At 34.9% G+C, this 14,673-nt stretch overlaps 2 protein-coding genes across 2 annotated transcripts; one reads left to right on the top strand and one right to left on the bottom strand.

Annotated features, from left to right (window-relative positions):
* The first annotated feature begins 1,598 nt into the window (after nucleotides 1-1,598).
* Nucleotides 1,599-4,568, top strand: LOC133310047 (pentatricopeptide repeat-containing protein At1g73710). Its single transcript, XM_061510925.1, has one exon. The coding sequence runs from the start codon at nucleotides 1,599-1,601 to the stop codon at nucleotides 4,566-4,568; it is 2,970 nt and encodes a 989-aa protein (XP_061366909.1).
* Nucleotides 4,569-7,455: 2,887 nt separating this feature from the next.
* LOC133310045 (protein argonaute 2-like) lies at nucleotides 7,456-12,415 on the bottom strand. The gene is made up of 4 exons (XM_061510924.1): nucleotides 11,902-12,415; nucleotides 11,762-11,772; nucleotides 10,345-11,573; nucleotides 7,456-9,392 (listed from the first exon to the last, which is right to left on the bottom strand). The coding sequence occupies exons 1-4, from the start codon at nucleotides 12,413-12,415 to the stop codon at nucleotides 7,934-7,936; spliced, it is 3,213 nt and encodes a 1,070-aa protein (XP_061366908.1). The 3' UTR covers nucleotides 7,456-7,933.
* Between the last annotated feature and the right edge of the window lie 2,258 nt (nucleotides 12,416-14,673).

The following is a 14,673-nucleotide window of genomic DNA, read 5'->3' as shown; positions in this document are numbered from 1 at the left end:
AAAAGGTGGCACAATTATCGAAGGATGTGTAAGAGAGAAATTTATAACATGTAACATAAGAGTAGTTTTTCCCTTTTTTTTTGTTTTGACGAAGCTCCCAATGGCAGAACCCAATTTTGAGCAGTCAACCTGCCAAAGGAAGAAGAAAACACTGCAGTAGAAGAATTTCAAGAAATCCTAGAGATTAGGGTGAGATTGTGAGAGAGGCATCCTATTTATATTTTTCACTAAAAAGTCTCACAAAATCCATACCAATAAAAAATCCATTAAAATGGTCGGATTTTTGAATACCACAAGATTGTGATTCCATTGTTTAAAATCCTGATTGAATACCAACGGATTTGGACGGATTCTAAAATAATCCTTTAAAATCCTAATCAAATACCACGTGACTTTTTTCAATCCATTAAAATCTTTATCAAATACCAACGGATTTTTTTGTCCAAAAACAATCCATTAAAATCATTTGAAATCTCAATCCAATACACCCCCTTAATCTCAAATGCAAAGATTTAGACATACAATTTTGCATAACCTTGAAGTCCAACTGCAAGTATTTTTTCGTAAAACCTCTGCATACGCCTGAGTTATAAATCTGTCCCCTATCTGCAATCGATACACAGGTAACATAACTTCCATATTAGGTATAATAACAAGCAAAATAAAGAACAATTCCAACTTTCAGTAATGTTGAATTGCTAGTGAAATTTAAGAAAGCTCCATCAATGATATCAAATAGATTAAATAAAACAATTTTAAACCAGAAGCACATAACTCTTGTATGCTAAAAGCCTAGAAGTAAGTTCTAAACTCCAACTTTCACGATAGTTATCATTACACCACCTCCACACATAAAAATTGCATTTACACATTCCATTCCTAAAGTACAATATTTTAGAGAAAAAACTACTCTTATGCAACGTAAGAGTAGTTTATCTTCTATAGATCCATCGAAAATCGTTTTTTTTTTGTAAATAATGAATCCCACCACATGTGTCTCTACAACATAAGATATCTTCTCTCATGTAACATGAGATTAGATGAACTCATATTTTAGATAAGTATTGAAATTTATGACTTGTACATCAAGTATAACTTTGACAACATTTGAGCAATAAACCTCAAAAAACATTAAATTGAAATGACATCACTCTACATATTTACTATTAGGATGACTTAATCAATCCAATAAATTTAGCCAGCAAATTTATTCTCTCATCTAGATTAGGAAACTCTTTAATTAATAAGTTTATTTTTTTCAATCATTGGCCAACAATTTTTTTGACAATTTGCATCGAATCAAGTGGTGCACTATACTAGAGATAATAGGAGGAAAAAAGCAAATACTAATCTTCAATTGTGATTTTCAAATGGTTATTATAATAATATTTTTTTATATTAGATTTGTATTTTATTTCAAAAATATTTTTATTTATAATATAATATTTTTTATTTGTATAAACCCTACAAAAACACTGGTTAGAATTTTTGTCTTCCTTCCTCGTAACAAGGTCTTGCCTTGCGCCTTTCGCCGTTTTCCTTCAACCTCTCCTTCTTCTTCATTCTTCTTCTTCTTCCAATTTCACTTTGTAATAAACATGTCATCTGCAGATATATTCCCTGTAAGTTCTTCTTCTTCTTCTTCTTCTTCATTGTCTTCTTCTAACTTTGTTGCCAACTTTTTCACCAAACCTCTCTGGGTTCAGTTGTCACCACTCAACACAAGGTGGGTATGTCCACGTATTCGTTGTTGCCATTCAAAGACTCTACCTTTGCCCACCAATTCTTCTTCCTCCATGCATGGTAGGAAGAAGAAGAAGAAGAACTATGGTGGTGTGTTGCCTTCAGTATTGAGGTCATTGGAGCTGGCTCATGATGTTGAAGAGGCTCTTGATTCCTTAGATGAGAATCTGGGTCCAAAAGAAATCACTGTTATCCTCAAAGAACAGCGTAGCTGGGAACGTGTTGTGAGGGTTTTTGAGTGGTTCAAGTCACAGACAGGGCACGTTCCCAATGTAATTCATTATAATGTGGTGCTTAGAGCACTGGGTAAAGCTCAACAATGGGATCAATTGAGGCTTTGTTGGGTAGATATGGCCAAAAACGGTGTTTTGCCCACAAACAACACTTATAGCATGCTTGTTGATGTCTATGGCAAAGCAGGTCTTGTAATAGAAGCTCTTTTGTGGATTAAGCATATGAGAATGAGGGGGTTTTTCCCTGATGAGGTCACCATGAGTACGGTTGTTAAGGTCTTGAAGGATGTGGGAGAATTTGATAGGGCAGATAGGTTTTACAAGAACTGGTGTGCTGGGAAAGTTGAGTTAGATGATCTTGATTTGGATTCTTTAATGGTTACTATGAATAGCTCTAGATCAATACCTATTAGTTTCAAGCATTTTCTTTCCACTGAGCTCTTTAAGACAGGTGGGAGAATTCCTGATTCTAGTTCTATGACTTCATTGAATATAGAGAATGTTCCCCAGAAACCTAGGATATCTTCCACTTACAATACCATGATTGACTTGTATGGCAAGGCCGGGCGGCTAAATGATGCTGCTGATGTCTTTGCTGACATGTTAAAATCTGGAGTGGCAGTGGATACATACACTTTTAACACTATGATCTTTATTTGTGGAAGTCATGGTAATTTGGTAGAAGCTGAATCTTTGCTTGGTAAAATGGAAGAAAAGGGTATATCCCCTGATACAAAAACTTATAACATTTTCTTGTCTTTGTATGCTAATGCGGGGAATATTGATGCTGCTCTCTCTTGTTATAGAAGAATTAGAGAAGTTGGGCTCTTCCCAGATGCTGTAACTCACAGAGCTCTTCTTGGTGCTTTATGCGCAAACAATATGGTTCAAGCTGTGGAAGCTTTAATTGATGAAATGGAGAAATTTTCTGTTTCTGTTGATGAGCATTCTGTTCCTGGTATTGTCAAGATGTATATTAATGAAGGGGCTGTTGATAAAGCAAAGGACTTGCTTCAGAAGTTTCAAATGAATGTGGGGGAACCATCATCAACTATATGTGCTGCAATTATGGATGCTTATGCTGAAAAGGGACTTTGGGCCGAAGCTGAGAACATTTTTAATAGGGAAAGGGAAATGGCAGGACATACAAGGGATGTTGTAGAATACAACGTCATGATTAAAGCATATGGCAAAGCAGAACTTTATGATGAAGCTGTTGTTCTCTTCAAAGGGATGAAAAATCACGGGACTTGGCCGAATGATTGCACTTATAATTCTATTATTCAAATGTTATCAGGTGCTGATTTTGCAGACCAAGCAAAGGACCTCGTGGTTGAAATGCAGGATATGGGGTTTAAGCCACATTGTCAAACTTTTTCTGCTCTTATTGGATGCTATGCTCGCCTTGGTCAGCTTTCTGATGCAGTCAGTATGTACCAGGAAATGCTAAAAGCCGGAGTAAAACCAAATGAGGTTGTTTATGGATCTTTAATAAATGGATTTGCAGAATTTGGTAGTCTTGAAGAGGCACTTCAATATTTCCAAATGATGGAAGAATCTGGAATATCAGCAAATTTAGTTGTGTTAACATCCCTTCTAAAGTCTTATTGTAAGGTTGGAAACTTGGAAGGAGCAAAATCCATCTATGAGCGAATGCAGAACATCGAAGGGGGTCTTGATTTAGTTGCTTGCAATAGTATGATTCGCCTCTTTGCAGATCTTGGCTTGGTATCCGAAGCCAGGTTTTCTTTTGAAAATTTGAGAGAAAAGGGCTTGGCAGATGAAGTTTCATATGCAACAATAATGTATCTTTATAAAGATGTGGGCATGCTTGATGAGGCCATTGAGATTGCAGAGGAGATGAAACTGTCAGGTTTACTAAGGGATTGTGCATCATTTAATAAGGTACTAGTGTGTTATTCCACTAATGGACAAATTTATGAGTGTGGTGAACTAATACATCAGATGATATCTCAGAAGCTCTTGCCAAATGAGGGAACTTTTTATGTGTTATTTACTGTATTAAAGAAGGGAGGGATTCCAATTGAAGCAGTGGAACAATTAGAGTCATCTTACCAGGAGGGAAAACCTTATGCTCGACAAGCAATCTTGACTTCTTTGTACTCTTTAGTTGGTATGCATGCTTTGGCACTTGAATCTGCTCAAACATTCATAGAATCTGAGATTGATCTTGACTCAACCGCTTTTAATGTGGCAATTTATGCATATGCTTCAGCTGGAAATATTGATAAGGCCTTGAATATATATATGAAAATGCGGGATAAGCATGTGGAACCAGACCTTGTAACTCATATTAATCTGGTAGGTTGTTATGGAAAAGCTGGCATGGTTGAAGGTGTGAAACGGATATATAGCCAAATAGAATATGGAGATATTGAGCCAAGTGAGTCTTTGTTCAACGCTATTATAGATGCCTATAATATTTGCAATAGGAAGGACCTTGCTGAGTTAGTTAGCCAAAAGATGAAATTCACATTCAAGTCAGAAGAAGATTCTGAAATTGAAAGTGAAACTGAATATGAAATGGGAAGTGAAGCTGAATATGACTATGATTCTGATGAAGCATATTAAGAGAGTTAAGTTCTCATATATTAGAGATGTGGGTGGTGTTTCTTCACGCATCAAAATTGTGTGTGTATATATATATATATATATATATATATATATATATATATATATATATATATATATATATATATATGTATATATATATATATATATGGTTGTAGTAATTCAATCACATTAAAATAGCTTTTATAAGGCCTTGTGATTGAACAAGAGTTTCTTTATCTTTGTAACTCTTAACCATGCATATATATGATAGATAGGACAGGGTGATACTACTTAACAGAGTTTTTTTTCACCAAAGCTTACTAATGAATGATGTGGTATCTTTTTTTTTTCTCAGCCCAAAACTGCTAACACCCTTTTAAGCATTCTCTGTCCAAGCTACTAGTACTACCTCCTGCTGCCAATTTTATTCCTAGCCCATTTAACATTTTACAAATATGCTTTCGAAAAAAAGAAAAGAAAATACATTTGACAAATATAATTAGAGAAATAAATATTTACTTACTTGTCTAAAGAAAGTTATAAGAATTATTACATGAAAATGATACACTAAAAGGTAGTATCTGAACAGAGATCTTAAAGGAGTCAAAAGGCAATAATTCTGTATCTCAATGATATATTAGATGACTCCCAAACAAGCACAAATCCATTGCTGCCACGATCAAGCTTCAGGTACTTCATCCAATTATTCATGATAAATTACAAATAATCCCCTAAATTTTTTAGTTATTATCAAATTTTATAGATAAAGATATTTTGTAACATAATTCTTTACAGTTTGAAGAAAAATAAAAAATTTAAATTTTGTAAATATTTGTAAATTAGTAAACTTTTTTTTTTCTCCAAAAAATAATTTCTTTATGTGACCTATTAAATGTTAAAATAAATAAAAAATGATAAGTTTTTAGTTCAAATTTTAAGAGAATTATACATTACAAAATAAAATTCATGTATACTTTTTTTTAGAATTGAATTAAAATAAAAAATATTGTAAGTTTTAATATCTCATAAGTAATATTAAAATGAGCCAACCTATAACTTAATTAACCTGATTTTCTAGGAGATATATATTTTTAATGTGACCAAATACATGTTACAAGCAATCTCCAAAGGAATTTGGTGAATTTTTTCTTTCTTGAATTGATTAAATCTACAGCAGCAAATGTCAGTCTCAATGTAGATTTCCACCAAGTCAACGAGTCATGAAGATATATTTTTAAACAAAAAAATAGTTAAAGTCACACTTATGATACTTATTACTTAATAAAAAAATAAATTCATTTTTTGTATAGTGATGATCCTTATTGAAAATTAAGGAACAAAAAAAAATTTTAGAGTTTATTAAACTTAAAGCCATATTCTCTTTGGTTTGCCCAACCAACAAATTATTCCAAAAATCTATCTACAAGAACATAAAATAAAAAAAATATGAGATTGTCTCCGAAATTATATAGGAAAAAAATATAAAAATATCTTCTGGAGCGAATTGGACGGATAAATATTGAAAAGAGAAACCAATCAGATTCAGGTCATAATCTATATGGATTTCCAAATTTATTAATAGAGGACAAGCCTCAAATAATCGAAAAATTACAGATGAGAGCGAAAAAACTGAATTGTGTGAACGAAAACTCAAACATGCTGTTACAAGAATTGCAAATACTTGAACTACAGCTGTTAAGCACAAGAAGACAGCCTTGGAGAAACATTCATGAACTGATATCCATATAGGCAAGGAACTAGCAAAAGAGATATCTATGACTTTAAGAAAGGTTGTTACTGTTTATCCAAATATACCATACTCTAGCAATAAAGCTCAATTCTAAGAGCCTTACCCACCTTTCTACTTCCAAAACCTCAACAAATTAAAAGTTTGCAAGTGAGGCAGACAAATTTTATGTTTACCAGCATCCCAAAAAAAAATTCTTCACAGCTGCCATCTAAAGCAAATAGCAATAACTATTTATAACAGAGCATTCATAGCACATAACACAGACATCTGTGAGACTTGAACAAATCATTAGTGTTAATCCTCTTAAGTGTACAGTCTTAGTAAAAGCATTAGAGGAAGCTTTAGCCTCCCAAAAAAGTTGTCAAAGCTTAATTTTAAGTAAAAGGGCTACAAAGAAATCGAAGAAGGACTTACAAGTGTAGGCATTGATAATATTAGAGAAATGAAAGGAATCAAGAATGCCCAGTAAAGTGACAAAACCAGAAGTCCTTCGACTATGAAGCTTATGATTTTATGAAACAAGTTGAAATATTGATTTTTTTAAAAACCAAAAAGGAGTTGAAGTTTCAAGAAAGATGGGACTACAGATTATGAGTGTTTGTGCTAAAAGTAGTAATCATTCCCCTACCAATGTGCTCATAGCTTACATGATATCCATGACGATCTTTACTGTGGCATGTCTGATGTCACTCACGAGTTTAATTTCTGTCCCGTTTTCTTTCTCTTCCCCATTTTCCAGGTGATGGTATTTGTAATCATGATCGAGTATGATATCGGGTCTGCTGAAGAGCTTCTAAGCAAGATTGAAGATTCACAGGTATTGTGTGGGTCTTGCATAGATAGGAAAACTGAGATGCATGATAGGGATTTTTCACGCAATTATTTAACATTCCCAGTTTTCAAGCCAACTACAAAATTTGAAGCAGCTGGTACCGTTTTTGAAATTCCATTTAACCTGAAAAATGCTGAAGATGTGTAGGAATCAAACAAATCCTTTTGAAGCATGGAATACATGTTATAACTGTTGCAAAATGTCAAGCCAAGGTGTTCATGTGAAAAAGAAAATTTAAAATAGTACCAATTGCCAAATCAAAATCAATAAGACAAACAATAGAAGTTAATAATAGTGCAAACAAAAGAATAAATAAACTGGATAAGAAGATAGCATGCCAATTTGAGTTCCTCTGAGCATAGCACTATAAAGTCTAGAGAGAAAATAGATATTGCCAGTTTTCAGCAGCATATAGTTCTTGACACTAGACATTAGTTTTAATTCACACATGTTGGCAGTGAGACATAATGCTATAGGGCACACCTGAAGGTGCAGGAACAGATAATGGGCACCTGAATACATACCCATTAAAAGATAAAAAATTTACTTAAAGGTCTAGCTTTGAGCTCCAGAATGGCCAGCTGATTAGAGCCTACCAATATGCATGGGAATAAAAATCCTTTAAACTGGAAAGGTACTATAGCAAACAGAAGATAGTTTCAAGACTCACGCGCCATTAGATTTGCGCACAAACTTCTTCACCATTTTGAGCAGAAAAAGCAGTTAGACTCGTAACAAGTGTGGACAGGAGAGAAGTTGTAAGCTTTTCCCCAGCTACTGGAAGAGTGGATGATAGGTCCTTTAGATGAAGAACATTATGTTTTCCAGGTCAGCATGCAACCTGTAAAATTCCTGTTCAAATGAAGCAGTTGGTGAACCCAATGAAGAAGCTTTAGAAAATGGAGATGCTGCTGACTTCAGAGATTGCATCCCAATGCTTGCTTCGTGGTATAATCGTCCTCTATAAGCAGCAAGGTCAGCATAGTACACGGGAGGGACTAAAGATACAGGTTTAGTGCACCTTGCAAAGGTGAAGCACATCTCATATATGAGCTTCTGCAATTCATCAGATGTAAACTTGTGCTCATCCCATAAGACATGGTAGTGAGTGGGCTTGCTTGTACCTAGGCTTCCATAATAACTACAAAGGTAAAAGTCAAACTCAAAAGGGTGTGTAACTTTTGTGTCCACAACTGTTCCCGGAAAAATATTACCACTTGAAGACCCATCCCTCCAACCCTCTGGAAACAACCGAGTTTGATGTCGTTTTTGTGCTACAATTAGAGTGATTGTTGGGAAATAATTTAATCTTTGGAATGCTCCCTTCAAATCTAATAGCTCTTCATTAAGAACCATGTCGAACTGGTACTCACCCACCCCATCACGAAAAACAACAATTCTTTCTGGTCTGACTCCATTCATCCTCCTATAACATGCAACAAGCTCAAGGCAAACCTCCCCAAAGTTCAATATTTTCTCACTTCGATTGTACTGAGGGAAAACACGTGCTGCATAACGATTTGCAGCAGGCCAATTAACAGTTGCAACCACAGCAGCAATTGATGGACTCCTGGTGTCCCGTGAACCGGGATGATTGACATCAGCCCCTAAAAACATAACATGTCCTTCACCCTCAAAGTAAGGGAGCCTATTACTGAGCTCCACATTACTGCCTCCAAGCTTGGCATTGATCTTGAGAGCCAGATTAGTAAAAAATAGGTCCTCCCCTTGATTAGCACCATAAGACAAGCAGCATTGTGTCACTATACCAACTTTGGTCTCGGAAATCCATTTGAGGTACTTGTAACCTGGACTTTTTTTAGCCATTACACAGAGAAGAAATTGCAGGTGACCTTGGTTATATTTACAATTGTATTTAATTTTTTCAAGCAATTCGGATAACAAATCATAACTCGCAAGTATATTCATCGAAGATTCCTCGTACCAAATGGGCTCCTGCATTTCTATACCCAATTTTTTGTATTTACCAATAAGCTTTTGAATGAATTCCTTTACTCTTAATTTGTACTTATATGGCCCTGAACTGGTGAAATCAAGAATAGCCCAACGCTCAACTGGTTTGCTTTCTACCATTGATCTGCCAACAAGGTTCCAGTGACATTTCTCTAGATCCAGTGTTATCTTGATAATCTTGCCATTTGGATCACCTAACTTCAATTCTGGGGGGCCAATGACACGTCCTACAATGGTTGTCATGGTCGTGTTGACACTCATTCCAAAATTTTGAATAAGATCACCACTGCCAATAAAGACATTGTAAGCGGAATATGTCTCTGATAAATTAGAAAAGAAAGATAACGGACCAATTATATAATCACAAATATATCCACAGACATCAAATGAATAAACCATTAAGAGATTTCATACTTTCTTATATTTACACATATATTCCCACTAATCACTTCCAGCATTCACATGAGAAAAATAGAAGGATTGTAAAGTTGAAAACCCACCCAATAGTAATGAATACAAAACATATGCAGTTTGTACTTATTAGCTAAGCTATAGCAATGGCGACATGGATAATATTTGTCCCTGCAAATAGAAGTTAAGTCCATATGTCATATTTCATTCAGTGTTCACAAGCATAATTTCTAAATTTCATTAGGAGTCTGGCAGTATGATTCATATTATTTAGCTAGGAGTCTAGTTGTTGTGAATTAGTTTATCCTATTAGTAACACTGTCAAATATAATATTCTCACTTGTTCTTCCAAGGAAAGCTGAGTCTCTTCGTTTTCCTATTCTTAATAGGTTCAAATATTGCCGTAAAGAGTAAATTATAGTTCTTTCCTGCTGGCAACCAAGTTTTCCTGTCCTATTATCAAATTTCTTCTGAATAATATCTTATTTTGGTGATCTAAAGAATTTACCAACTTCAACTTTGGCAGTTGGTACCAGAGCTTATGGACCAAACTTGTTCAGTTAATTGACGGAGGGTGTTCTTTGCACCAAAGTATGAAGTTTAGGGGGTCATCTGCACCTTTTAAAACCCTATGCCCTAATCCGCACATGGGCCAAAATTGAAGAGTGTATGTAACCTGCAATTTACCTTCTAAATAAGTAGCCAATGATCTAAACCCATCATTGTCATTTCATGCAACTGTAACTAAGAACTAAGGAAAGTAATAATACAAGTTCCAAAAACATATACATGTAGAAATAATTCAACTGAAATAATATTCTCCTTACCCACAAGGTCCATCACTTGACTGCACCATCTTCTGTATTGCACCCTCTCTCTCATTTGGGTGAGCTAGTGACATTGCTTTCAATGTCTTCGCAGCAACACCATCCAAATGCTTTTTGGGATATTTTTGGCCCTCGACTAAAATACAGAATTCCATGGGTACAAAGTTCTTCTTGTTGCCTTTCCCTAAATCTAAACAAGGAATATCTTTGTATACAATGTCCTTGCCATATTTGTCTTTAAAAAAGCTAAGAAGACTAACATCCTTTGAAAGATTCCAGCCCTCGGTATTGTCATTGGCGAAAGTGACATACCTTGTAATCGTAGGTGTTAATCCCACAATAATGTATTTCTGTTTGGATTTACGATGAGTCACATTAACTTGCAATCCAATAAGTGCCTCCTCAACATATTTCCTAAAGTTTTCAAATTCATCTAATTTAAAGTTATCAATATGCTCACACAAGAAATCCAAGACTGGCCTTCGCTTTCGGAAAGCCAACACTGAGTAGTCTACACATAAGGACAGACCCTGAGATGTAGGCTTTAAACTATGCTGAAACCCCCCAACGGCAATTATGCCGTGGTGAAGATCCTTCATTACCAAAGGAGGATTTGTGGGATAGAAATGTCGTCCCACAGAAATTGTGCGCCTGGCTGGATTCTCTTTAACCACCACGTCCATCCCTTGTAAAATATCTCTAGGAATTGAGGGTGTATGCCCACTAAGATAGTCCATTAATTTGGAAAACCTGAGTTTATTAAGAAGTGTTATGGTAACACTATATGAAATGGTATTTTCATCCTCTCCATCCGAGATATCCACAGTAAAGGTTTCTTCTGGTAATTGCACTGCACTAAAGATATTTTTCGCACCGTCATGTGCAGTCATCTCCAAGGGCAATCTCTCAGGATCATCAGAAAACAATTTCTCTCTAATCATGGAAAGTTCAGACTTCGATAATTTCTGAGGCTGGCCAACATTTGAGGAAAACTTTGGTTTGACACCAACATTATAGTGCATTATTATACTCTCTGGATTCAACTTAACAAGGAAATGATTGACACGAAGTCTGCTCGTTAGAATACCTAGCGTGCCACCATTGTCAGGTCTCCGAATAGGCGAAATTTTATCCTTTCTTTCGAGGGTACTAGGCGACATAGCTAATTGTTTCGATATTTGAAGTCTTTGCAGTTTGGGAACTACAGAATCTGCAATGAAAATGAATAGCTAAAAAACCTACACAACAATGAAAACAATACTTCTTTGACAATTTGTATACATATCCATTGGTGAACAAATGATACAGCGAATGTCAATATGGGAAATAGTTTCAATGAAGAGAATGAGTTGATTGTAAATAACAAATCCTAGTTGGTTATCCAAGTGCCTGTATTTGATACATATAAAAATTAAACTGTTGATTCTTCTAATGAATGGTTATGAATGCATCATTTCGCATTAGAATATCTTGATCCCTATTCCTCTTTCCTAATCTTAAAACGCGAAAGCTAAGTGCTAAGAGAATATTTATTTCAATATTGAATACTGAATATACCTGGAGTTGGAGCATGTCGCCAAAAGTCATTAGTGTCTCTGCTTCTTTCAACACCACAGGAAATCAACGTTCCTGGTTTCCGGCCACCGTAATTTTGGTTCCACGACGGAGAAGCGGTTGGCCTTGATCGCCTCCATTCTGGTTCCCAAACACTTGGAGTTGGAGTTGGCCTTGAGCGCCTCCATTCTGGTTGAAGAATGACGTTCTCCTCTTTCTGCGCTTCACCGCCAGACTCAGAAGGAGAACCAGTTGACTTCCCTCGCCTCCATTCTGGTTGAAGAATCACGTTCTCCTCTTTCTGCGCTTCACCGCCAGACTTAGAAGGAGAACCAGTTGACTGCCCTCGCCTCCATTCCGGTTGAAGAATCACGTTCTCCACTCTTCCGCCTGAGCCACTTGACCTTGGGCGTCTCCATTCTGGTTGCAGACTCAGCTCCTGAGGCGGTTGCTGAATTCCTCTTCCGCCGTAACCTCCAGGTTGCCCTCCGTCACCGCCACCGCCACCGGTTTCCATTAGAGCAATCACTAATAGCTGATCAGGGTTATTTTATTAGTATTACTAATATTTTTTTTTTTTTAAGGATATGTAACAATTAGTGTTACTACCAATCAATTTCATAGTTAGATTAACTAGGTTGATGATCCAACTGTATGGTTATGATTTACACATTTCTATGGTTGTGATTTCCCATATTTAATAGTTGTGAAAGCATTAAATATATGAAATCACAACCATACAAAGGTGTAAATCATAACCATATAAAGAGGAAAATAAATATAACCATTGGATCAACATAATCGATCTAACGATAAAATTAATTGGTAGTAACACTAATTGGTTGTTACAATATCCTATCTTTTTTTTTTTAGTATTTAATTTTAGGGTTTAATGTTTACATTGAAGTAGATAATTTTATCTACTACACACATATATATAAAAAAAGGTTCAGTTTTTCTACGGTCAATATAAATAAGTTATCTATATTGAGCCTAAAACGACGTCGTTTTGGGACGGAAATCAAATTGTTTTTGTTTTTGTAATTATAATTTATTTTAGTGTTATAATAGTCTTTTTTATTATAATTTTTTAATACAAAAATCTGTCGTTTTGGGAGTGAATGTAAATAACTTATCTATATTAACTGTAGAAATATTAAAGCGATATAGAAATATATAAGGCCTATGTGAGGTTATGTAAAGAGGAAAAAAAATATATAAACCCCACACACTTTGGGAGATAAAATTATGGGTTTTCAACAAAATCAAATGATCCAAACCATTTCTTGAACTGATGCAAACCAGTTCCAAAAATCGATTTTTATTAAACAGTTTAAAAAACCAATCCATGTTTTTAATTTTGGTTTAAGTTCAATTATCAATTTATCACAACAGTTTGGATATCCAAAATAATAAAACCAAATTTAAACCAATATTGATTTTAGATTATGTTAAATTTAACACACTGACAAACAAATACACACTCACACCCCAAGAAAAGTGTCTTTACTTCTCCTTCTTGGTAACCCAGAACTCCTCTGCGTGATATCACTGCTGTTGTGAGGGTAAATTGCATTTTCCTATCTTTTTCTTTTTTTCTTTTTTTCTTCTTCTTTATCTGTTGGTGTTTGTAAGTAAGAAATCGTTGTTAACTTTTATTTTGTAATTGGATCACCTTCGAGTTTTTTTTGGCTAGGTGAAGTTAATTTAGACAAGATTAATATGTCTTGGTTTGTTAATTATGTTGTTAATCTGAGTGAGTTCGTAGTTTCTTGATCGTTGTTTTGGGTAGTTTTGATGCTGGGTTTGGCAATGTGGATATCCTTGGATTGTTTTGAAAAATAGCTGTGAATTTCAACTAAGATGGTTATTTAATAATATCTGTAGTTTTGTCAAATCCAAGTCAGTATGCAGGTTCTAGAATATGAGGAGGGTAACCTGCTACATAGTGATTTTGGTAATTTGAGTTTTCTTGCAATGATTGTGTATGTTACGGTTAAGGGGAAGAAATAATAAACAATTAGGACGTTAGAGGTGGGTTAGCTGTGTTGTTAGATCAGAGATATGTATAAATAAACACCCTTGTAATCTTTGGAGCATATCTGGATAATAAACCAGTTTATTTTCTGTTTCTTTAGGGTGCTATCCCTAACAGTAAAGCTTTCAAATTTCAATTAGGATGGTGGATTCTGCTTCAGTTATAAGTTCTATTCAAATTTTACTTATATTTTGGAAGAGAGAATTTTTTGTGAGGATACCCCAGCTAAACTTATCACCTTTACAATTAGTCTAATCATCGTTAGATTAAAATTAATTCTAACGGTGATTAATTATCCCTTATAATCTTAATTTTTTTCTCACATTCCGTCTCTGTCTGCCTGTCTCTAGGTTTTCATCCCCTCTCTGTCTCTCTCTAGTCTTTTTTTGGGTAAACAAAAGGGATTGCCCCCAAAACAACAAAGCAAAAACAAAACAGCAAGAAGAAATAAACTAATCAGGTGCAGCATCCCAGATCTGAGCAGAAGACCCCTCCAGATCAGCAAATTGAGTAATTAAAAAAAAAAAATTTAATAAGATTAACGAATGACTCAACGAATTTTTCATTGTCTTTGACAAACCCAGGCCATTGCAGTATAATCTTAATCTTCTTAGGATCCATGACATTCCCAGTTTGGATATTATGTTGCCCAAGTATCCGAATCATTTCTTTTTCAGAGTGTTGGAAGCCTTTACCACAAATACTTTAGAGTTTTTTTTTATATACTCATCCATTAT

This window comes from Gastrolobium bilobum, unplaced genomic scaffold (genome assembly GCF_033153095.1).
Source record: "Gastrolobium bilobum isolate Gb01-03AN ecotype WA unplaced genomic scaffold, APGP_CSIRO_Gbil_v1 utg44884, whole genome shotgun sequence".
In the NCBI taxonomy this organism is placed as follows: domain Eukaryota; kingdom Viridiplantae; phylum Streptophyta; class Magnoliopsida; order Fabales; family Fabaceae; genus Gastrolobium; species Gastrolobium bilobum.
This window is presented reverse-complemented; position numbering and strand designations above follow the sequence as displayed.

Bases quoted from the DNA above. Each gene is read 5' to 3' on its own strand.
- LOC133310047 (XM_061510925.1), top strand. From the start codon at position 1,599: ATGTCATCTGCAGATATATTCCCTGTAAGTTCTTCTTCTTCTTCTTCT.
- LOC133310045 (XM_061510924.1), bottom strand. From the start codon at position 12,415: ATGGAAACCGGTGGCGGTGGCGGTGACGGAGGGCAACCTGGAGGTTAC. The intron at 9,393-10,344 runs GTAAGGAGAATA...CTTTATTGGCAG, and splicing joins TCAAGTGATGGACCTTGTGG to TGGTGATCTTATTCAAAATT.